This window comes from Prionailurus viverrinus, chromosome D1, assembly GCF_022837055.1.
Source record: "Prionailurus viverrinus isolate Anna chromosome D1, UM_Priviv_1.0, whole genome shotgun sequence".
NCBI classification, from domain to species: domain Eukaryota; kingdom Metazoa; phylum Chordata; class Mammalia; order Carnivora; family Felidae; genus Prionailurus; species Prionailurus viverrinus.
In genome coordinates this window covers 105,972,723-105,995,967 of record NC_062570.1, presented here as the reverse complement: position 1 = coordinate 105,995,967, position 23,245 = coordinate 105,972,723, and the positions used below count along the sequence as shown (strand labels likewise).

At 55.2% G+C, this 23,245-nt stretch overlaps 2 protein-coding genes across 4 annotated transcripts; both read left to right on the top strand.

The window, feature by feature from the left end:
• Positions 1–2,573: 2,573 nt before the first annotated feature.
• GSTP1 (glutathione S-transferase pi 1) lies at positions 2,574–5,546 on the top strand. The gene is made up of 7 exons (XM_047824307.1): positions 2,574–2,689; positions 3,065–3,100; positions 3,409–3,515; positions 3,622–3,709; positions 4,046–4,149; positions 4,801–4,908; positions 5,086–5,546. Coding segments are annotated over exons 1-7 (633 nt in total). The 5' UTR covers positions 2,574–2,688; the 3' UTR covers positions 5,275–5,546.
• A 12,189-nt stretch (positions 5,547–17,735) lies between these two features.
• On the top strand, positions 17,736–23,230 carry NDUFV1 (NADH:ubiquinone oxidoreductase core subunit V1). 3 transcript variants are annotated; one of them, XM_047823975.1, is made up of 11 exons: positions 17,782–17,902; positions 18,502–18,680; positions 18,991–19,073; positions 19,146–19,316; positions 20,044–20,227; positions 21,061–21,250; positions 21,651–21,863; positions 22,035–22,201; positions 22,518–22,599; positions 22,828–22,973; positions 23,077–23,230. In XM_047823975.1, the coding sequence occupies exons 2-11, from the start codon at positions 18,561–18,563 to the stop codon at positions 23,161–23,163; spliced, it is 1,443 nt and encodes a 480-aa protein (XP_047679931.1). In that variant the 5' UTR covers positions 17,782–17,902; positions 18,502–18,560; the 3' UTR covers positions 23,164–23,230. The 3 variants fall into 3 exon arrangements, with proteins under 3 accessions (XP_047679933.1, XP_047679932.1, XP_047679931.1); XM_047823977.1 differs by lacking the exon at positions 18,502–18,680 and having other exon boundaries at positions 17,736–17,902; XM_047823976.1 differs by lacking the exon at positions 18,502–18,680 and having other exon boundaries at positions 17,736–17,902; positions 18,955–19,073.
• The last annotated feature ends 15 nt before the right edge of the window (positions 23,231–23,245 follow it).

Here is a 23,245-nt window from a genome sequence, read left to right as displayed (position 1 = left end):
TAAATAGGGCCATTTGTCAGCATACTGACAAACCCATACATCTAGGTACTCTTTTAATATGTAATAATGCAGCATCGAAGTCTTGGCTGAAGAGTGCTAATTCTGTATACAGGTCAAGGGGTCCATAGACGGTGCTTGTGAGGGAGCCTTATGCACACCCCCCAGCTACTCCTCTAAATGTGGGGTTTCTCACAATGATGCCCGGGCTGGGGCAACGCCTTGTCTTGACAACTGGAGGCCAAAAGGGCAACGTGCTCTTGCCGTGTTTACGATTCTCTTTTCTCTTCGTAACAAATCAGAAACCCCTCATTGATCTGTGCCATTTCTTCTCCACGGCTGCCTTGCACAGGAGCTCCCAGGAGACGGACAGGATTCCGAGTTTGCCTCCCCAGGCAACTTTTCTCCCCAGGGTTGGAGTGGGTGCGAATGCGAACGTGATTGGAAATCTCTCCCTAAAGTCAAGAGAGCAGGCCAATTCCACAGCAAATACAGGAGCAGCCGGTTAACGAGCACTTAATTCGTTGTCTAAGACGATTGCATAGCCCTTGATTCTCTATCTCCTTGCCGAACAAGGAAGCAGCTGTGTGATAGCAAACACCATCTCCTGGCTGCATGTAGATACGTGCCTCAGGGGACGTAGAAACCCAATCGCACAAAATTCGGGCTACAGCAAATTGCACCTGATTCTCCGTGGTCCTTTTTTCTTTATTGGCTACCTTTGGCCCTCCCGTCCCGTCTCCCCTGTATTGGGGTGATGGTAGGGTGGTCCAGAGTTGACGGCCAACAGAGAGTCCTTGAAGATGTCTTTGGTGCAAAAAGGTGATTTTATTAAAGCACGGGGTTAGGACCCAGGGACAGGGAGAGCTGCGCTGGGGTCCTGCTGGGTAACTGATTATATCCCCTCAGGTTGGGAGGGGGTCAGGAATAGAATAAGTCTCTAAGGAATTTTGGAAGCAAGGTTTCCAGGGCCTTGAGGGGCTAGCTGTTGCTAGGGAAACACCATTTCTTACCATTTAATAAGACCTCAGTCATGAGACCCTTTAGCTATGTGGGGGGTGGGGGGGGGGCATAAGCTTGGAGTATGATCGTCAGCATATATATTGGGGCAGCTGAGATTTAAAAAAAAAAAAGACAGGATCCTGGACGTTAGGATAGTGTTAGGCTAGGGTTTTCTCTTGTCCCAGCAAAGTGTCATCACTGAGGCCACTGAGGTCCTAGAGGGAGGTTTCAAGGACTTGTCAATGGGCTGTAGGCACTAAGGGAATTTAATTTTTCATTTGCCTTAGTTTCCCACATTGCCATGGCCAGCACTTAAACCCCTCTCCTTTGTTCTTGGGTAGCCAGGAGTGTCCGAGGAATATCACATATATTCCGCCGGGGTGTGTGTGTGTGTGTGTGTGTGTGTGTGTGTGTGCCAGCCTGTGTTTAATCCTCAGATTGCCCCAAGCTCCGTCATCACCTTCAGGCCTAGGGGCACAACTCAGAACCATCACACAATTTAGAATCGTCATGTTGCCTTTAATTACGTTTTATGTTTCATAGCATTACTTTTAAGTTTTGTAGCCGTTGCATGTCAGATCATTGTAGAAATGATGTACCCAATAAGGTGATGCCATTCAATGCTTTGAGGTGATCTCCAAGCTGAACGACTTTGAAAAGATACAGACTCCACAGAGGAAATGCCTGAGAGTCCTCCCTTCTGCCCTCCTGGTTACAGATGTGGCGTCAGGGGTTTCCCATCTGTGTACTTGCCCTCCAATGTGGGACATGCCACCCGGGAAGGGTCCTTCCTGGCAGGAAGGGACAAAAAACCCACTGAATTTGGAAAATGGGACTCTTGATCATGGATGCTTTTGGAGTGGGGAGAGGAAGGAGATTTTGATCAAAAGGGTTCCTTCCCCCGTTTGTGAGACTGAATAAAGAAAACCTCATGTAAAATAAGGGGGGGGGGAACCTCTCTGCCAGAACACTCCTCCTCAGTTGCAGACCCCACAGGAAGACTCTTTTTTTTTTTTTTTACTCTCCCAGCAGGAGGAAAATAACCATTTTCTCCTCCGCTCCTCCAACAGCCCAGCCAATGAAAATCCATCACCCCCTCCTTTCTTCCAATAGAGTTTCTTTGAAAGCAGCCCCTCTCCGCTCCCTCCTGTTTCTCTAAAAAGTAGAGTTCCTGTCCTTTGTTCCCTGGACTTGCCTATGGTTTTCCCATAGCTTGCTTGTCCCGAATAACACTTCTCTGCTGTTCCCGAATAAACCCATTTTGCTGGTAAAATAACCGCCTGTTTTGTTTTTCTGGTCGACAAAGGCTTTGTGCCTCGGAGGTCTGTGAACCAAGCGGGGAAAGCAGCTGCGGTGGGCAAACGCGAAGGGCTCTGGAAGAATCCGGCCGCTGGTGCGCTGGCGCTGGCCGGGGAGTCATCAGCGCCGGAGCGCTGTTGAGCACAGACTTCGGGCCACCTGTAGGGGGCGGCGGGCGGGCTGGCAGGGCCTCCGGCCGGTGTGACGGTGGGCTGGGGGCACCCGCGGGGCTCGGGACCGGGAGCGGGGCTTCCGGGGCGCCGTGAGTCAGCATTGGGGTGGAGCGGGACGGGGTTGGGCGGGACAACCCTTATAAGGCTGGAGGCCGGGCCGGGCCTGAGCTCCGCCGCCGCCACCGCCGCCTGAGCCGCCGCTGTCCGCGCTGCAACCAGTGAGTCCCTCCGCTTGGGCCTCCGGGGGAGGGAGGGGGCGCTTCCAGAGGCCTCGGGGCGCTCCCGGCTGGAGGCCGGACCCTCCCCCCCCCCCCAGCTTCGGACCAGAGTTCCTGGAAGGCCCTGCACCCCCGCCCCCCTTGCCACCCCCGCGCCGGGATGGGGATCCAGGGGACCCACGACGCCAGCGGCGCGCGGTTGGCTCTCCGGGGCGGGGGCGGGGGGCTCGGCGCCTCCAGCGCAGAGACCTGCTCCCACGGTCCCCGGAGCGCCCAGAGCCGGCAAGGGGACCCCAGGGAGGACGGATTGGCGCTCTCTCCCGTCCGTAATCGCCTCCTCCCAGACCCTAACAGACTTCTCTCCATCCGCTCCAGTGCCGCCCTACACCATTGTCTACTTCCCGGTCCGAGGTAGGCGCCCTGTGACTGGCAGCCGGGGGAGGCAGAGGTTGGGGCTGCAGCCCACGCCCCTCGCCCACCTGGGGAGCACCCCAAGACCCCCACCCCGCCCCTCCATCATGTGGGTACTAGCTGGGGCCTCCTTCCCTGCTCCCCTGCGCTCCCTAGGCCCCAATATCTGCTCTCTCCACCTTGGCCCGTCCCCTCCCTAGTGTCCAGCGGGGTCGTCATCCGAGTCCCTGCCTCCACGGCCCCTCCCCAGGGTGCTCTGAGGCTGGGGTCTCCCCGCATCCCCCCTACCCTGTCCTCCCCTCCCCCAGGGCGCTGCGAGGCCATGCGCATGCTGCTGGCCGACCAGGGCCAGAGCTGGAAGGAAGAGGTGGTGACCAAGGAGACCTGGCTGCAGGGCCCGCTCAAGGCCTCCTGTGTGAGTGGCTGCCGTGCCCAGAGGGGGCCCGGGGGCTGGGCAGCTGGGGAGGGGGGGCAGCCAAGCTCCGCATCTCTGACAGAGCTGTGCCGCCCCCCCCCCCCAGCTGTACGGGCAGCTCCCCAAGTTCCAGGACGGAGACCTCACTCTCTACCAGTCCAACGCCATCCTGCGACACCTGGGGCGCACCCTTGGTGAGTCTTGAGGCTGCAGGTGGCAGGGCGGTGGGGGGGGGGCAAGCATCAGCCAGTGTTTCCACACATCTCCTTGTTACCCCCCTCTGAACCTCCTCCGTTTAAATCAAGCTGCCTGGTGAGCCCTGTGGGATGGTGGAAACAGAGGCACGAGGAGGTTATCTAACTTGCCCCCAGTCAAGCCTGGGTCTGCCTCCTGCTGAGTTCTGAGTGCCTACCGTGCGTCAGGACGGGCCTTCCGGCCTTCCTTCTCCACGGCTGTGCCCACAGGCAGCCACATGGCCTGCCAGTGCCATGTCAGACACCCAGTCATGCTTTGGCTGACTTTCTCCCCAGGGCTATATGGGAAGGACCAGCGCGAGGCAGCCCTGGTGGACGTGGTGAATGACGGGGTGGAGGACCTTCGCAGCAAATACATCACCCTTATCTACACCAACTATGTGAGCCCGGGCGCCAGGGCTGGGCACGGTGGAGTACAAAGAAAGGCTTGCCTCCCTCCGGCCTGGGAGGGCTGGGCTTCTTAGTGGTGGGGGAGGGGAAGGACCTGTAGCCAGCTTCTGGAAGCAGGTGCTTGCCCTTTGAGGTGCAGAAAATATCCTGACTTGGAGCACATCTGAGGACCTGGGGCCAATTTTGCAGGGCATGTGTGTGGCCGTGGGGGAGGGAGAGGGAGTGTGGCAGGAGTTGGCACTGGAGGGGCAAGAGGCCCAGATCCTCGGGGCCTCGAACTGGCTGGCTGGATAGTCCCCTGATGGCAGTGGGGAGCCATCGAGGCATCTTAAGCAGGGCCGGGTATGGGTGTGAGATCTAGAAGGATCTTCCAAGACTTCTGGAGTAGATTGGTGGAAGACCATGGCAGAGGCGGAGAGGTGGGGGTGGGGTAAAGAAGAATCCACGGCTGAGCTGGACAGGATGTGGTGCGGCCCTGGGGATGGGAAGCGAGCAGGGGGGCACTGGGGCTCCGGCCTGGGCGGGAGGTGATTCACGAAATAGGGCAAAAAGAAGGGGGCGTCTCAGGGCTGGGGCAGAGGCTGGGGTGGGCGGCAGCGTGGGGGTCAGGAGGGTAACACGCGGTGGTGTCTTTCTGGCAGGAGGCAGGCAAGAAGGAATATGTGAAGGCACTGCCGGGGCACCTGAAGCCTTTCGAGACGCTGCTGTCCCAGAACCAGGGGGGCCAGGCCTTCATCATGGGCGACCAGGTGAGCGTCTGGCTCTGTCCTGCTCCTCTGCACCATCCCCTTCTGGCGGAGGGGGAACAGGTGCAGAGGGAACTCAGGAACCCGTGGCTCAGCAGAATGGGGCGGACTTAGGGAAAGGCTCAGACTCCTTGGCTCCCACGCTCCCGCCTGCTGAGTCCCTTGCCCCCTGCCCTGCAGATCTCCTTCGCGGACTACAACCTGCTGGACTTGCTGCTGATTCACCAGGTCCTGGCCCCCGGCTGCCTGGACTCCCTCCCCCTGCTCTCGGCCTATGTGGCGCGCCTCAGCGCCCGGCCCAAGCTCAAGGCCTTCCTGGCCTCCCCTGAGCACGTGAACCGTCCCATCAACGGCAACGGGAAGCAGTGAGAGTTTGCAGGATCCTCGGCGGGAGGTGGGGGCTGCCTGCCTCCCTTTCCTGGGGACCGATAAAATTTCCAAGCGAGAAGCATTGCTGTGAGCATTCAGTTTCCTGGGGAGGGGCTCTCACATCCTCAACAGTCAGGTTTGAGGGAGGGATGGGGCAGCCAGCTGGGACGCTTGAGTCCTAAAACACATGGGTGTATCTTCTTAGGGCCTTCAACCCAGTCTGCTGAGCTCCAGGAACAGGAATAAAGAAACCGAAAAAATTTAAAAAAGCAGTAAGAGAAATGAACTATGGTTTCTGCGCCGGAGATGCCCACAGTCTAGAGAGAGAGAAGAGGCTCACTTAATATAAAATGCTTTCTGGTTTCAGCAGGGCCGCCTGCCACAGGGCTTCCACCCGGGGCGGTGGAGCCCAGGAGCCCAGGAGCCGAGGGGCCCCTGGGGAAGGGGGCTGAGGGTAGGAGCTGAGTAGCTGTGTGGGGCCCAGGCTGGGTCAGTGGGAGGAGGGGCAGTCACTGCTGTTCCGGGGGGTGGCCCTCCCGGCTCCCCGCTGCGTCTCGGACACAGGAGCAACCCAGCGCGATCCGCTGGCTCTCCCACCGCCTTGTCTCACCATCCACACTCCCCGGGCAGAGAGTGACATTCGAAAACGACCCTTGCCAGGGGGCGGGGCCTCTGACACATTCCAGTTGGCGGTGGGCTGGGCGCAGCGTGGGCAAATCAGTCCCGGGGCGGCCGCTGCCCCTGCGAGATCCCAGCGCTGTCCTCCCCAGCCTCCAGGACAGGTGATGGCAGCCTGGGCCCCGTGTAAGGACGACGTGGAGCAGAGCCCCCGCTAAAGTGTGGCGAACACGTGATGTGATTGAGCAACGACCCTGCGGTTTTACGCTGCTGGCATTTTAGAGCTGTTGCTACAGCATAATCTGACCCCTCCTTTGTTCTCAGGCTAAGGGAATCGGGTCAACTCCCAGCGTCATCCTGCCTCTGCAGGGGTTCCGGGAGGGGTTCAGAGAGAGGGCCATGGGACTACCCCCCCCCCCGCCCGCCCCACGCTGAGACCAGGCCCCTCTGGCTCCCCCAGACCGGACCCTGAGAGCGGTCAGTGACGGTCAGCTAGCATCTCATTTGGTGGTGGAGGAAGACCCTGAGCTAAGGGAAGCCTCTGGAAGCTGAAGGGCCCAGCCCTCTCCTTGGCACGGACATTCGGCAGCAGGCCGGAAGGTGGCACAGATAGGTGGGCCCTGTCCGAGGACCGTGGGCACACTGATGGCGCTCCTGCGGGGCAGCGCCTGGGCCCGGCCGGGTGATTTGGCCACCGGTCGGGGGAGAGCCCAGGGGGATTTCAGAGCCAGGCCGGGCCCGCTCCTTCCGCCCTTCCTCAGGCAGCACGTTGTCCTCGAACATCTTGTCCTCTGCATCCCGAAGAGCCCTGCCCCGTGGACCGACGGAGACCGGTCTGCCTTCCTCTTTCCTCCACATCAGCACCTTACGTTCCTCTTCTGGGAGCCACGGGCCTGGCTGCCTTCTCGAGCAGCGAATGGGAGTGAGCGGTGCTCTTCGCTCAGACTTGCTGGCGAGGGGGCTGGCTGCTCACTTGTGTTTGGCAGAGGCTCAGCAGGCAGGGGAGAGGGAGGGCTTCGTGCGAGGGGATAAAGGGAGGCTTCGGGTGTGCCCTGAATGGAGGCTGCTGGCCTGGGGAAGCGGTGAGCGGGCTCGGTAGAACTGGTGGGGGGAGAGCAGAGGTGGCTTTTTCTGGTTGGTCTTCAGTAGGAAAACATAAAAACTGGGGAAGCTATCACTTGTGAATGAAGTCCTGGACATTCCGGGCAATTGTCACCAGGCTGGCTGCCTGGCTTCCTGCGTTGTCCCGTAGAGCTAGCAGTCTGACTTCCCGCAGGCGTGCCCCACGGCCGCCGGCTTCCTGGCTGGTTATTGCAGACGAGAGCTTGGTTTTCTGGGCGGGCTGCGGCGGGCCGCGGGGTCAGAGTTCTGTTTTCCCCTGTGGTCTGGCCACTGTCTGCTGCGTTCCCAGCCTCTCGTCTTTCTGGAGACGGGGGACCCCAGCCAGCTGGAAGCCTCTTCCTCAGGCACTTAAAGCCAAGCGGAGAAGCATCTTGCCGGGAGAAAACAGGAGCCTACACATCCTCCTTTTGAGGAGCCGCTCCTGGCCGTTCTGAGCCCTGGGGGAGCCCGGCCACTTGACCACGAGGACCGGTCTGGGTCGCCCATCGGAACACCAAGACAGAGGTGGTGTACCAAACGGCACTGTCCCCAGGCACGTGGTTCCTGCAGGACCCGCTGAGATGGCCCTGAGGCCCCGGGAGATCCCAGGAATTTGGAAGAGGCCCAGACTGGGGGCCTGGCACGGGGGGCGTTGGCGAAGAGGTTTAAGAGTGGGTCCGTGGCAATGCCTGTCCGGAGGATCTGGCTGCAGAAAAAGCCACACAGCTGGGGCTGGTGACCTCCATCAGGGGCTGTCGCTGCATCACCCTTCCCCAGCAGACCCAGTGCCCGTTAAGTGGGTTTTCAGGCATCTGTGGCAACTAGCAAAAGCAGTAGGTCTTCACTTGGCCCTATTCAGTGGGTGGGGCTGCGTAGCCTGCAGGCCAGGGGAGGGTCCTCATACTCGAACCTTGAGACCCCCAGCACAGCCCTCCAGCCCAGCTTCTGGAGCGTGGGCAGAGGCCCACAGCCCAGTGGAAGACTGGAGGAATCCTCTGGGAGAAGCGGAAACTGACATTTAGGGGCCCTGGTGACAGGGTCTGTGTTTGATAAACCCTCAGCTTTCCCGCTCACCCCTGACACGACAAATATCAAAGGACAACAGATAATTGCCAGACAGTTGAGAGAACTCTCTCACGTAAAAGAGAGACAGCAATAAACGGGGAAAGAAAAAAAACTCAGAAAAGATAGGGACCGTGCAGGTGGTGTCAGAAAAATTCAAATCAGCTTTAATCATTATCTTCAGGGACATAACCAAAGATGTTACATCCAGGAGGTAAGAAAGGGAGGCTATTGTAATGTTTATTTATTTTTGAGACAGAGAGAGACAGAGCACGAACGGGGGAGGGGCAGAGCGAGAGGGAGACACAGAACCCGAAGCAGGCTCCGGGCTCCGAGCTGACAGCACAGAGCCCGACGCGGGGCTCGAACCCCCGGACCGCGAGCTCGTGACCTGAGCCGAAGTCGGATGCTTCACCGACTGAGCCACCCGGGCGCCCCAAAAGGGAGGTTATTATAAAGACCACTCAGGAGCTCTTGGAAATTAAAAATGAGATTGCAGAAATGAAAAATCTCAAGATAGAGTTGAAAAATACGCATGAAAATAAAAAAAAAAAAAAAAAAGATAAAGGCATGGAAAGATAAGAATAACAGTATTATTCCAGGAGGTCCAGAGAGAGGGAGAAGGAAGAGGGTAGGAAAAAAAGTAGTAAAATAAAAATAACGCAGTAAGTTTTCCCAGGACGGGAGATGGGCTTTCAAGCTGAAAGGCAATGAGCATGTTGACAAAAGAACCACAAAGCAGATCATAAAATTCCAGAGCCGTCGGGAAGGAAATGAAGACCCTGCCGGCAACCTTCCAGAGGGAGAAACAAACACCACACCCAGGGGATAAGGAATCTGGAACCGCATCAGATAGCTTGTGATTTTGACACGTGTTCACAAGTACTTTATGCTCTGGCGTCTCTATGCCCTCCTTGTGGCTGCCTGGATGAAGACAGTGGAAGAGACATTGTGGGGCTTCTGAGGTTGAGTCAGGAAAGGTCATGCAGCTTTGCAGTTTCCCTCGGGGACAACTGACTTCCGTCGTTGTGTAAAAAACCCAGCTACCCTGAGGCTGCCACAGGGAGAGCCCCACGTGGAGAGACCTGAGAGGGCAGAGGGGGGTGAGTGAAGGAGGGAGAGAGAGACACCCCAGCCAGACAGTGAGCCACAGCTGTTTCAGACTCCGGCTCCTCCTTCAGCCCCACGAGGTGAGGGAAGAAGCCCTCAGAGTGGCCCCAACAACAAGTGCCATCTGACTGTGGTCACGAGACCCTGAGTGAGAACTGGGTAGGCCCATTCAACCCCCAGATTCATACTCTGACAAGGTGTCCTTGGAAGGGGATGAGAGAGAGAGAGAGAGAGAGAGAACATGATGAAGACACACCTGCTCCCTGCTGTCCAGACCTGGAAGTGACACTCTTTCCTTCTGTCCCATTCAGATGCAAGGGGGTTCTGTGCCCAGGAAAAGGAAATAATCTAGTCAGGGTCTACCATATACAATCACAGATGCACGCACGTATAGGATGTGGACATGTAATAGCAGTGGCATCATAAACAAGTTTGAAAAGAAGAATTATTTAATATTAATAAAACTAATACATCGTATTGAGGAAAAGTAATGGATCCTTACCTCACACCATATACAATAACATCCAAATAGATCAGTGGTTCTCAATGTGTGTGTGTGTGTGTGTGTGTGTGTGTGTGTGTGTGTGATTTTGCATCCAGGTTACATTTGACAATGTCTGGAGACATTTTTGTTGTCACAACTTGTGGGGTGCTCCTGGCACTTAGGGATGCTGTCAAATGTCCTATGATGCACACAGGACAGGTGCCCACACCAAAGAATTATCCAGTCCCAAATGTTCAGTGTCAAGAATGAGAAACCCTGAAGTAGGGTTTGTCTACATGTGATGAGAAAAATAAAATATTAACAGAAAAAAAAAAAAAGTAAGAGACTCCATGACCTTGGGCTTGCGATGACATTTAAAAAAAATTTTTTTAAATGTTTATTTATTATTGAGAGACAGAGAGGGAGATAGAGCATCAGCATGGGAGGGACAGAGACAGGAGGAGACAAAGAATCTGAAGCAGGCTCCAGGCTCTGAGCTGTCAGCACAGAGTCTGACGCGGGGCTCAAACTCACAAACTGTGAGATCATGACCTGAGCCGAAGTTGGATGCTTCGCCAACCGAGACACCCAGGCACCCCTATAAATCTCTCTTCAGATGTCTCATGTGAAAGAAGAAATCAAAACCAAAATTGCAAAATTTCTAGCAAACTGTGATAAAGCACCATATTTCAGAAACACTGGGTGGCTCTTCTCGATTCTGCTAGCTTTATAATTAGTCTTGCTGTCTGGTAGGGAAGCTTCCCCCAGCCTTGTTCTCCTAACCTGGCCTGGCCGTTCCCAACCCTGCGTTCTTCTATATAGATTTTAGCATCCGTTTTCCCAGTTCCACGAAAAACTTTGACGGGATTTTGATCGGAATTCAAATGTTTTTATAGATTAATTTGGAGAGGCATGATATCTTCATGATATCAAGCCCCCCCCCCCCCTGGTAAAGCCCCCTGAGCAGCAGGGGTGCTCGCTGGAGGCAAACGTGTGGGATTCACGAAGAAGGAAGAAAACCCATAAATACTGGCTATGGTGTCACGACCTGTTGCAGCAACAGGGCTCCCCCGCCACAGGTCCTTTGTGGCCGTGAGTTTTGTGTATCGGGAGGAAAAACGTGTAACAGAAGATGAACAGCTCAACCTGTTTCCAATAATAAGTGTCCCGGGGCGCCTGGGTGGCGCAGTCGGTTAAGCGTCCGACTTCAGCCAGGTCACCATCTCGCGGTCCGTGAGTTCGAGCCCCGAGTCAGGCTCTGGGCTGATGGCTCGGAGCCTGGAGCCTGCTTCCGATTCTGTGTCTCCCTCTCTCTCTGCCCCTCCCCCGTTCATGCTCTGTCTCTCTCTGTCCCAAAAATAAATAAACGTTGAAAAAAAAAATTAAAAAAAAAATAAATAAATGTCCGGCGGGTTTTTTTTTTTTTCTCTTTTTGCTGATGAACAAGATAGAGCATTTCTAAAAACCGAACCCTTGAGGGATGGGGAAGACGAGTCTCATGTTTCTAAAAGCTTGGGATCGGTTGAGCGGTGTGTGAACTCTTCCTGGTGTCTGTCACCCCAAATAGCCATCAAGAGCTACACTGGGCAGAGCAGAGACAAGAGCTTTTGTGCGAGGGGACAGAGGGGCTGTAGGCAGGACTCCAAGGGATGATGTGGAGTGGGCAAACGACCAACATGGAGATGTTCCAGACTCCTAGACCTTATGTGCTGGGCATCTGACCGTGGGTGTACTGCGAGGGAGGGGCGGGGAGGGGTGGGCTTGTATTGGTGCTTGGGACCTGGGCCCAACTGAGAGCTGACGGGTCCCCCACAGGGGAGACCGCAGTGTCCAGTGCTTCAGAACCAGCAGAAGCCAAAGAGGGGCCCTGACACACTGGCAGGCTGACAGGGAGTGGTTCTCGCTCACGTCAGGACTAGAGTCTACAGGGTATGCGAGGCATCCTACGCCGGGGCGCAGGGAGGGAGACCCGTGTTAGACGCATCGTCAATTGTGCTGCTTGCCTCAAATGCACTGACCTGGTCCTGTGTGCACCCCCCCCCGGCCATGACCGATTGACTTTACTTTCTAAAGTTTAAGTGAATGGGAAAAAAATAGGAAGGTAGCCAGTTCAAGGTAGCAGACTACAACCAGAAATCCATTGTGTCCTTCTCAAACGCATTAAAATCAGAGGAGAAAAAAAATGTTAATAGTTGAATGCCGCACAGATACGAAAAGGGAATTCTGTGTAGGCTTGAAGTAAACCTCTGAAGGAAAAGCAACAAAAACAACAAATGAACAAGAAGAAGCCTGTAGTCTAGCGGGTGGGGGGTGGGGGGCGGGGGCTGAAGGCTTGTATCTCAGCCAGGAATACAGCAGGCTGAACGCACAGGGCTTGGGGCCAGGTCCTCAGTCTGTACTCAGCCCTGGAGAACAAAGCTTAGAGGTCCCCATGACTGAGGCCAGGTCTCCACTGGCAGCACAAAGCAGGGGACCCGTAACGCCAGGTCACAAATGGGGCCAACCCAGAAAACAGAAGGACAGAATTTGGGAGGGAGGCATGCACAGAGGGAGGCAGTATACTCTGTTTTTGTTTTAGCTTCATACTCAGCAGGAGGATAGACTCTTAATTAGCATTTCCTGAAAAAGAAATTTATGTATGACTGTTAAAAATGCAAGGGGAACTGCTAAAAATAGAAACAAAATGCGTAACTTCCAAAACAAGAGTGGAGAAGGAAATGGCACAAAGAAAACACAGTTAATTCAGCAGAAAACCAAAAAAGAGAGGGAAAAAGAAATAAAGAGAAAGAATGCTAAGTAGAAAACACAATATAATATTGTAACACCAATAAACGTAAATGGGTCAAACTTTTTAAAAGGCAGAGGCTAAGTGGGTTAAAATAAAACAAAATGAAATTTAATTAGATGTTTTTAAAAAATGTTTACTTTTGAGAGAGAGAGAAAGAGAGAGCTAGCAGAGGAGGGGCAGAGAAAGAGGGAGACACAGAATCTGAAGCAGGCTCCAGGCTCTGAGCTGTCAGCACAGAGCCTGACAGGGGACTTGAACCCACGAACTGCAAGATCATGACCTGAGCCAAAGTCGGACACTTAACTAACTGAGCCACCCAGGTGCCCCGAAAGTGATCCACTTTTAAGAGAACTGGACAAGATTTCCTGGAGGAAATGTAACTATAGGCCACCCTCCTTTATGAGCACTGATGTAAAACCCGAGCCAGCATTACAGTGAAAGAACAGAACGCACGACCAAAAGGTTTGTCCCTGGAATAATAAAAGCAGGAGAACAGCAGACACACAGCACTGTGTAAGGTTTTACGGAGATTAAAACATGTAACCATTACAATGATACTATGAGGTACAGAGATGTCAAGGAACTTGCCCAAGGCCACACAGCTGGTAGGCAGGAGAGCCCAAGATTTAATCCCAAGTGGCTACAATCTGTTCTAGCTGCCTCACTCCACCACACCTTTAGGTCAAACATAGTTTAACAGATTAGAAAAAGGATTGATGTAATGCAGAAGGAAGAAAAACAATATAACATCTGAGATGTAGTAGTATTCAATGAAACCGAGCACCCCATTCATGCATGATAAAACTGGGCCTTGCAAGGGAGTTTCCTTAATGTGCTCAAGGACTCCACCAAAGGCCTTGGCAAACCTACTTACAGGGTGCCATGACAATCGTCACACCTAGGCGCTGTCTCAAGATAAATAGGCCAGAGTCTTCTGGATGTTTTCCCTTCCTGCCTGATGTGAGGGCAGCCCATTTCCAAGGTGCCCCTGGGCCACAGACCAAGCCACGCCCAGATCTGGGAGGGCAACTCAAATTTTATTGCCTGGACATTCCATACCCTTAGTGTGTGTTAGCAAGCTACTTGGAGGTTAAAGGTCATTCCTCTGCCTGCAGCAGAAAGACCGCTTCCATTGTTTGGAGAAGAAGACGTTCTAAGTAGAAGAAGGCAATACAAATATCAGAGAAAAGCCTAGGCAGATACTCTTGTGAAGGTTTTGAGCCTCCAGCTTTACCTGAGACTGTTTTGTTTTTTTTTTTAAAGCTTATTTATTTATTTATTTATTTATTTTAAGAGCAAGAGTGAGGGCGGAGAGAGCACAAGCCAGGGAGGGGCAGAGAGAGGGAGAGAGAGAGAAACCCAAGCAGGCTCCGCATTGTCAGCACGGAACCCGATATGGGGCTTGAACTCACCGACCGTGAGATCGCGACCTGAGCCGAAATCGAGTCGGACACTTAACCGACTGAGCCACCCAGGCGCCCCCGGACAAACTTTTATATAACAGGAGAGTCCATTAAGGGCTCCAGATCAGCACTAATCAGGCAAATGGATGGTGCTCTATTCACACCAAGGAGAAAATGTTATTAAAACAGAGGTCACAAAACGTAAAAGTACATCACATAGAATTCCTATGTTAAAAAATGTGCACCGTTTTTTAAAGAAAAAGTGCCACACGTTTAGCAAGGAACCTACAAGATCTGAGAAAATGAGGAGGGACCTCACACTCCTGGGTGGGGAGACTCGGTATTGTAAGGATGGGGATCTTGTCCAAATGAATCTATAATCCAGGGCATTTAGTTAAACGTTCCTCGGGCATTTGCTGTGTGTCAGGCACTGCTCATTTGCTGTTCCCCATTCCAACAGATGCTCCTTGAGGGCACAGCTTCTCCTAATTTCCCATTAGGGGAAACTGAGGCACGGGTCATAAAATCACACAGGTAGTAAGTGGCGAAAGCAGGATTTTGAATCCAGGTCCTTAACCTTGAAGCTCTGGTGTTACCCGTAGGTAATCCTGTTTCTACACCTATTTGTATCCATATGGATTAATCTCAAAAACATAGCGTCTTGAATGCAAAAAAGCAAGGTGAAAACCTGTGATCTAGCAAGATGCGTGACTACATGTACGAAAGCACGAAACACTCGTATTGTTCCTGTAGGTAAATGCATGTACAAGTAAAGGCATTTTTTTTCTTTTCTTTTTCTTTTTCTTTTTTTTTTAAATTTTTTTTTTTTTTACATTTTATTTATTTTTGAGAGAGAGAGAGAGAGACAGAGCACAAGTGGGGGAGGGGCCGAGAGAGAGAGAGACACAGAATCGGAAGCAGGCTCCAGGCTCCGAGCTGTCAGCACAGAGCCCGATGCGGGGCTTGAACCCATGAACCGTGAGATCATGACCTGAGCCGAAGTCAATTGCTTAACTGACTGAGCCACCCAGGCGCCCCAAGGCATTTTTTTTCTTTAAAGGATTGGAAGGTATTATTGGACTCAAGCATTTAGCTCTGGGGCGGAAGGACTTTTGTGGCTTTTTTTTTTTTTTTTTTTTCCTGTTAAGGTCTACATTTTTAAGGATCAAATGCTTGTGAAGTGTTTTCAAATCACCTAGAAAACAGAGTGGGTACAAATAAGGAAAAACGATAGTGGGTTTTAAGTCAGGGTGGTGAAAACATTACTCCTTTCTTTTTGCTTTTCCATCTTAAATTCCTAACAGGAAAGACGTTGATTTTTTTTTTTCATTTTCCAATTACAAAACTGGATTACAATATGGAGTAAGCACCTCCCTTGAGAAGCTCTGCGCTGTGGGGTGGAGAAGAGAGATCTGATCGCGCCGTTGTCACAAAGGACCTGTGGCAAGGTTACTAGAGATGTTGGGAGGTGACATTCAAAGGGCTCCTCAGGAGGAGAATGGAAGGAAGACGGATCCTCTGGTGGAAATCAGAGAGATCCTCTGTGTGGGGAGAGCCATCTGAGCTGGAGCCGGAGAAGTCAGCACCTGATCTTGAATGGCAGGCCAGGAGGCTTGGGCTGTGTCCTGAGGACACTGGGGAACCACCCCTCGGTGGTCTCAGGCAAAGGAGAGACAACACGGATCTGAGGTTCAATCCCACTCATCCCGTGGTGCAGAGAAGGAATCGGAGGGGTCGAGATGGGAGGCCGGGAGACCTCAAGGAAGCTTTGCAAAATTCCGGCTAAAAGCGAACCCCGGTCATCGCCATGGGATGGGCAGGAGGGCAAAGGAACAAGGAGCATTTGGAAGGCAAAGTTAGCCCGACACAGCAATGGCTTCTGGTTTGGAGGCTGGTTGGGGAGGCAGATGCGAGAAAGTGGCATAGGACGGGACAGGTGCGGAGGGAGAGGGGACGGCCGGGGCCTGGGATGCCTCAGAGGAGGGCTCTCTGGGAGGTGACACTGAGGGGAGCCTGGCCAAGTAGGTGCTCTGGATGGGTGGGGACTGAGTGGGGGATCTCAGGTCAGGAACCCTCAGGCTGAGTTCTAGCAGCTGTGCTGCCCGGGGCAGGCCACTCTGCGTGGCTAATACATTCTGTCCTCTTTTGAAAACAGGGGTTCATCATTCCTATGCTCTGGGTTGTGGGAGGATTAAGGAGATAACACATGGCAAGTGCTTGGCACAGAGCCTGGTGCTGGATGAACAGGAGACCCTGCTCCTCACTCTCAGTTTCTCATCATCCCATGCCCCACCATCTCCCGTCCACGGCATCCCCAGGCGGCCTTCTCCCCGTGGCCTTGTGTTCCCTTGACCCAGTTAGGGATGAGGAAGGAATCCACCCTCTGGCTCCATCCTGCCCCCCTTCTCCTGCCCCATAGGGAGGGATCCATGGACTCAGGTCGCGGAGGCTGGGATTAGCTGTGTAATCCCCAGCTCTGTCTGGGCAATCTCTTTCCCTGCCCAGGAGTGGGGGTCCCCCGGCTGGGAGCCGGGACCGCTGGGCCCTGGGCCTGGTACTGCCCTAGCCATCTGTGAGACCTCAGACAAGGTGCTGATGCTTTAGCACCTTTCTTGGGAATACCACTGCCATCTTCAATGAAGGTCAAGGTCACACGCGTGTGGTTGTTCTGTGCGTTTGCTGGAGGCGGGGAGGGGGCACTCTGGAAAGGAAGAAAGGCTTTGATTTGATTCCAGCCCTACCACTCGGCACCCTCACGCCCATGGACGAGAGGGAAAACCTGCATGGGCCTCAATTTTTTTCACGTGTAACGTTAACTCTCTCCAAGGCTGCTGTGGGGAGTATCTTTGAAAATAAGGGCAAATGAGTTTCTAAACAACAGGAGAGACCAGAAGGGATGATAACAGGAAAAGAGAATAGAGGAGCTGGACAGAGCAAAAAGGACATGCTTGTCACAGGAGGAGGGCAAGGTCTCAGAGCCAAAGGGTCCCAGAGAACTGATACAGACAAGAGGTAATCAGGCTTCCGCGACTTCGACGGGAAGGCAAAGGACACGTGACCTCCTCAGGGCGGAGGAGCACAGCCATATAAACGGCCCTAAGGTCCCAAGAAGAAGGGGTCCTGGGCAGGGGGTGCGTGCGTGATGGGGTCTGGGCCTGATGACCCTGCGGAGGGAGGGGCGGAGTCCTTAAATGCTAGGCCAGGGCGTGACTGTGAAGGCACTTAGGGGCCACCCCAAGATTTTGAGCAGGAGTGCCAAGGCCCGGGCTCTACTGACGGGCTGAGGAAGGAATGGCTGCGCGAGCTTAGCAGCGCCGGCAAGAGGACGTGCCACTCACCGGCCCATCTTCACCATTTCCACTCTGTCGGTCTCACCCCAACCTAAGACCTCCACCAACAATCCGCTGCCTGGCTCGGGAGCTGTCCCTGCTCTCTGCCGCTAGTAAGCAATACTTCCCTGAGCCCAGGGGTGCCCAGAGTGGGGTCGGGGAGAGATCATCAGGCTTGGACTAGGGCAGAATAATTCCAACGCGGTCATTAGGGGTCGTCGGGCTGCAACCTGCCTGATTTCTCCTCCTCCCGCCATACACCCAGACACACAAGTGCACACTAAATGCAGAACCTGTAGAAAGTGGGAAACACCAGAACCCAGCAAACGGTGACACGCGACGTTTGGTTACTTAGGGTTTGAAAGTCTCGAGTCCGGAGGCGAATGCGAACAATCGGAGCGCGAGAGTAAGCGCCACCTGCACCGGTGGAAAGGTGGGCTCCGAGGCCCACGGGACTACATCTCCCAGCAGCCTCTCCGCCCTCCTGCGAGGGAGGGCGGCCGTGGGCGGGGCGAGAGCGGCGCAGGGGACCTTGGGCGCGCAGCCCGGGCCAGGGCGCGTGACGTTTTTCCTGTGCGCCGCCCAGCGCCTCGGTCGCGCCGGTTCTTCAGGCTCGGAACCGTGAAGGTGACAGTGGGAGGTGACTGAGCCGTCTCCCGCGATGCTGGCGGCACGGCGGCTGCTCAGCGGGTCGCTCCCTGCGCGGGTGTCTGTGCGTTTCAGCGGCGACACGGTGAGGCCCGGCCTGGCTCGGGCCAAGGGTGTCTGGCGGGCCGGGTCTCTCTCTGTGCAGCGCCTCTGCGCCGGCCGTCCCTTGGGTCTGTAGTGCCTTCTAGAGAACCCTCCTCATTTCCCCAGCCCGACAGGAAGGTTGCCGCTCCGGCCTGGATATAGAAGGGAACCGGCCCCAGTGGGAGGCTGACTCCCCCAGCCCTCCGGTTCCTTGGCTTGTCTCAGTTAACAGCCGGGCGACATAGCGGGAAATTTTGCAGGTGGCGAAGCATCCCTGTCTCGTTGTTTCCGTGCCCGAGCTTTGTAGAGCTTGAAGGTGCCTCTGCCCCATTTTACAGATGCAGAAAAGCTTTGGAGCGGAGGTGCGTCTCCTGACGCCCCATCTAGCGCTCTGCTCCTTGTAGTGGCTTTTAGGGGGTTGGGAGTCTGGAAGCCTGGTACCCTTAGCTCTCAGCTGAGGTGCTGACCACCTGGGTCCTGTGGAATCCCAGACCCCGCCTTTCATCACTTTTATCCCAAGTGGGTCTCCCATCAGCTGTGTATCCCAGCCCCCGGCGAAACACTTCTTTTGCATCAGTAAACACATTTTGTTCCCAGCAGAGTTAGTTGTACAAGGCCTCGGTTTGACCAAATTTTGGGCCAGCAGGACAGCCGGGCAAATGAATGGACGCTTCACGCCGGGCTCAGGGAGTTCATATGGCGCTGTGGTTCAGGTGTGGGCTTTGACCACCCGCACATCTGAGTTCAGATCCCAGCAGCTTTTGGTTGTGTGCCCTTCCGTAAGTGCTGTTTGTTCTTGGCCTCCGTTTCCTCCCTTGTCAAATGGAGGAAATCATTCTTGTCTCGGGGTTATGAGGCCGAAATGGGGTTTGGGTTGGAAAGTGCTCTGCCTGATGCCTGCTAAGCAGGAAGTGCTCACTGAAGTGATGGTGGTAGCTGTGTCGCCACGAAGGGTTCTGAGGCGTAGGCCCTTACCCTGTCTTCAGCCCAGCCCCATCTAATCACGGGGACCTGAGAATCTGTAACATCTGGCCTGGCCCTTTGTGACCGCAGAACTGGGTCGGGCCTCCTGACCCTTTGTGTCCTCAGACAGCACCCAAGAAAACCTCATTTGGCTCGCTGAAAGATGAAGACCGGATCTTCACCAACCTGTATGGCCGCCATGACTGGAGGTGAGATGCTGCCCTTAGCTCGGTGGTCCTGGAGCAGAGCCTCGCCTTCAATGTCTTCCCCACTCTGTCCAGGCTGAAAGGTGCTCAGAGCCGAGGTGACTGGTACAAGACAAAGGAGATCTTGCTGAAGGGGCCTGACTGGATCCTGGGTGAGGTCAAGACATCCGGCTTGCGGGGCCGTGGCGGTGCTGGCTTCCCCACTGGCCTCAAATGGAGCTTCATGAATAAGCCCTCAGATGGCAGGTGTGTGTAGGGAGGTAGAGATGGGGTTGCAGGAGAAACCTTGGGGGTGGCTGTGGCTTACCCGGGCCTTGGGGCTGTTTCCTTGGAAACTAAGAGTGAAGGAAACATCACCAGAGCTTAAGTAGGTGGGACTCTGTTCTCTCCGGGCTTCCTCGGGGGAGACTTGAGGGGTATCAGAATCGACACAAGATTTTGACTTAAGCAGACTCGTTGGTCAATTCTGCCTTCTAATTATGTAGCCTTGGGCAGTCTCCTGGTTTCTTTGAACCTCAGTTTTCTTTTTTGTAAGTGGACGTTACAGTGTGCAGGGATTAAAGAGAGTGTTCACAAAGCTTTTGCCCCTCACATTGGTCAGCACATAGAAAGCAAATGATAGATGTCAGCTATTTCACCTCCTTTCGGCCCCAGAGATATGGCAGAGGTTCAGGAAGGTTCTTTGTGACCAAGAGCAGGATTTGGGCTCTTAGGAAAGCACAGGGAGACGTTTGGACTGAGCAGAACAAAGACCTTTCCTGTGGTCTTAGCCACCCAAAGGCGTAACAGGCAGTGAGCTCGATGTCATTGACTGTGGGCCAGCAGAGCCGCTAGGAATGTGTTGGGAGAACAGGGAGGGATTGGCTCTCGGAGGAGACATCTTTGAGGCTTCCTTGGGCGGAGTGGGGTGGCATGTAGCTGAAGGCCCGGCCCTGGTGGCCCTGTGGCCTTACGGATCTGCTGGAACCTACAGGCCCAAGTATCTAGTCGTGAACGCAGATGAAGGGGAGCCGGGCACCTGCAAGGACCGGGAGATCATTCGCCACGATCCCCACAAGCTGGTGGAAGGCTGCCTAGTTGGGGGCCGGGCCATGGGCGCCCGTGCTGCCTACATCTACATCCGAGGGGAATTCTACAACGAGGCCTCCAATCTGCAGGTGGGAAAGGGGAGGAGCCTCAGTAGGGGAGAGGGTGCGCTCACGTGCTTGCTTCCTGGCACGGTTCTTAGATTGTAGCCCCTGATCTGTCTGGGCTCGGCCCGGAAGAGTAGTCACCCCGGCTGCATGCATTGTTAATGGGACGTGGCCCCCAGAGCCTCCTCTGGGCTCTTTGGACACGTTCTGAAGCCTCAACTCGGGAGGCTTTCCGGGCTCTCTGATTCCTGGGGCAGGGGTGGGCTTACAGGCCCTTTTCCTGCAGAAGGGCCAAGGGGTCATTTCAGCGGTTCTCAGCTCAGTGATGCCTGTAGTGACTGGTCCAGGGCCAGAGCCTCACACCTTTCTGTGAGGTTCCTGTACGGCAGCGACGAGGGAAACGGAAACAGCACCTGGGACGGCGCCTGGCACATCGTAGCTTTGTGTATAAGTGTTATTACTACGTATTTAAAAACAAACCCCTAGGGTCTCTTCCTTTCCTGCAGAAGTAGGACTTGCTCATTGTGAAGATAGGAAACTGCACACGTACACAACACGCAGGAAAACCTCCCACAGATCCACCACCTGTAGGAAAGTGCTTATGAAAATTTTCATTATTTCCTTAGTCTTTCTTCTAAAAATGCATATAGGTGAAGAATTTGTTAAGTGTTGTTATTACAAAAGTAGCATAAACGTTGTAAAAATCCCACCCCTCTCCCAGAGCATCCTCTGGTTATGTCCAAAGGGAGCTTTATCCCTGGGTTTTGGTGAACATGGGCTCAGTGGGCCTGTACCCCTCCCCAGCACACAGTGTTCCCAGGCTGGGGGGATGGTACCCTCACGTTTCTGTCCCACAGGTGGCCATCCGAGAGGCCTATGAGGCTGGTCTGATTGGCAAGAACGCCTGTGGCTCCGGCTACGATTTTGATGTGTTTGTTGTGCGTGGGGCCGGGGCCTACATCTGTGGGGAGGAGACGGCACTCATTGAGTCCATCGAGGGCAAACAGGGCAAGCCCCGCCTGAAGCCGCCCTTCCCTGCTGATGTGGGTGAGACCCGGCCCGGTCCTGGGCCTTGTGCTGCATCCTGTGGAATCTCATCTGGCTTCAGGTCCCCATTGGTCATTCTTAGGGGATTTCTGAGTTCCTTCCGGACTGGGGGCCAGACACAGAGTAGGGTGGGTGACAACGTAGAGGTGCCATCTGTAGTCCCTCTCCCTGTCCTAGTCCCCAGGTCCTCTCTAGCCCCCCAGGGACTAAGAGTAGAGGGGTGAAAAGGCAGTGCAGTGCCTGCTAGAGTTTGGGGTCCAGAGGGGGATGGGAATGACCAAAGGGTGAAGGGGGGCTGTGCCACAGAGCACGACCCTGGGACAGACCCCACTGCTGGGAAACCTGATCTACCCTGTCCCCACCCTCTGGCAGCCACTGGTCTCATCCCATTCCTTTACAGGAGTGTTCGGCTGCCCCACAACCGTGGCCAACGTGGAGACGGTGGCTGTGTCCCCCACCATCTGCCGTCGTGGGGGTGCGTGGTTTGCCAGCTTTGGTCGTGAGCGCAACTCGGGCACCAAACTGTTCAATATCTCTGGCCACGTCAACCACCCTTGTACTGTGGAGGAAGAGATGTCTGTACCACTGAAGGAACTGATTGAAAAGCATGCGGGTGAGCCAAGGGGCCAACCGGGGCCGGAGTGGGGCAGGATGTCCGTGAAGAGAGCCAGGGTGGGAGGCCGCGCTGGGCGGGGGCCGACAGAGGGCCTGGGCTCAGGACTACTCAGGTGTGGCGGTCCCAGCCCTGACCATCCATCCTTTTGGGGATGGACCGGGGCCCCAGGGGGTGTCACAGGTGGCTGGGACAACCTCCTTGCTGTGATCCCCGGCGGCTCATCCACACCACTGATCCCCAAGTCCGTGTGTGAGACGGTGCTGATGGACTTTGACGCGCTGGTGCAGGCGCAGACGGGCCTGGGCACGGCTGCTGTGATTGTCATGGACCGCTCGGTAAGGGCTGCCCACGCTCCCCACCCAGTCCCTGCCTCGTGTCCACCCGGTCCGTACTCCTCCCTGGATCCCAGCTCTTGGATCCCAGTTCATGTGACCTGAGATACAGTCAGGTGGGAGAGAATTCCCCTGGAGAGAATGCCTAGAGAGGGGTCTGGGCACTGCCGGATGCCCAGGGACAGTGGAGGAGGTGGCCAGAATGCTGCTGGAATTGGGGAGGGGGTTTGCCAGAATTGGGGTGGGGGGACGGGGCGCTGCTCTGGGCGGGCTGAGGCTCTGGCCCCGGGTGACTCCTCACTGTCTCTTGTCACCCCAGACGGATATTGTGAAAGCTATCGCCCGCCTTATTGAGTTCTACAAGCACGAGAGCTGTGGCCAGTGCACCCCATGCCGCGAGGGTACGCACCCTGGGCAGGGCGGGGGCTTCCTCTGAGGCTCACCCTAGGCCTGGGTCAGGCAGAGGACGGAGGTTGGTTGGGCTCCAGACACTCAGTGTGCAGCTGCTGCTTCCCGGCCGGCTCTGGCCTCTCCCGGCCCCACCCTCTCTGTGGCCTGCACCCCTCGAGGGCCACAGGGGTGCACCCTGGCTGGCGTCATCGGGCCCTCTCTTGCTGCCACGGCTGCAGGTGTGGACTGGATGAACAAGGTGATGGCCCGCTTCGTGAAGGGGGATGCCCGGCCGGCCGAGATCGACTCCCTCTGGGAGATCAGCAAGCAGATAGAGGGCCATACCATCTGCGCCCTGGGTGATGGAGCCGCCTGGCCCGTGCAGGTACTCCCTGCCCTGCCGTGGGGCACTCAGGTGGGGGTGCTGAGAGCCTAGGGCGTTGGGATTTTCAGCTCCGCTTCACACGGTGCCCCCTCCCCTCCCCCAGGGCCTGATCCGCCACTTCCGGCCAGAGCTCGAGGAGCGGATGCAGAGGTTCGCCCGGCAGCACCAGGCCAGGCAAGCTGCCTCCTGATCCCGCTGCCCCGGGCTGACGTCTGTCTGTCCAGATGGCTGGACAATAAAGCGAGTGCTGTCCGGTCTCCTGCTGCGTCTTT

What these genes read in the sequence shown, in the direction of transcription:
- GSTP1 (XM_047824307.1), top strand. An exon ending in TGTCTACTTCCCGGTCCGAG is followed by an intron (nt 3,101 to 3,408) that starts GTAGGCGCCCTG and finishes CCCCTCCCCCAG; the next exon opens with GGCGCTGCGAGGCCATGCGC. An exon ending in ACACCTGGGGCGCACCCTTG is followed by an intron (nt 3,710 to 4,045) that starts GTGAGTCTTGAG and finishes CTTTCTCCCCAG; the next exon opens with GGCTATATGGGAAGGACCAG.
- NDUFV1 (XM_047823975.1), top strand. Translation starts at nt 18,561, where the DNA reads ATGAATGGACGCTTCACGCCGGGCTCAGGGAGTTCATATGGCGCTGTG. An exon ending in TGATTGTCATGGACCGCTCG is followed by an intron (nt 22,202 to 22,517) that starts GTAAGGGCTGCC and finishes TTGTCACCCCAG; the next exon opens with ACGGATATTGTGAAAGCTAT. An exon ending in GAGCCGCCTGGCCCGTGCAG is followed by an intron (nt 22,974 to 23,076) that starts GTACTCCCTGCC and finishes CCCCTCCCCCAG; the next exon opens with GGCCTGATCCGCCACTTCCG.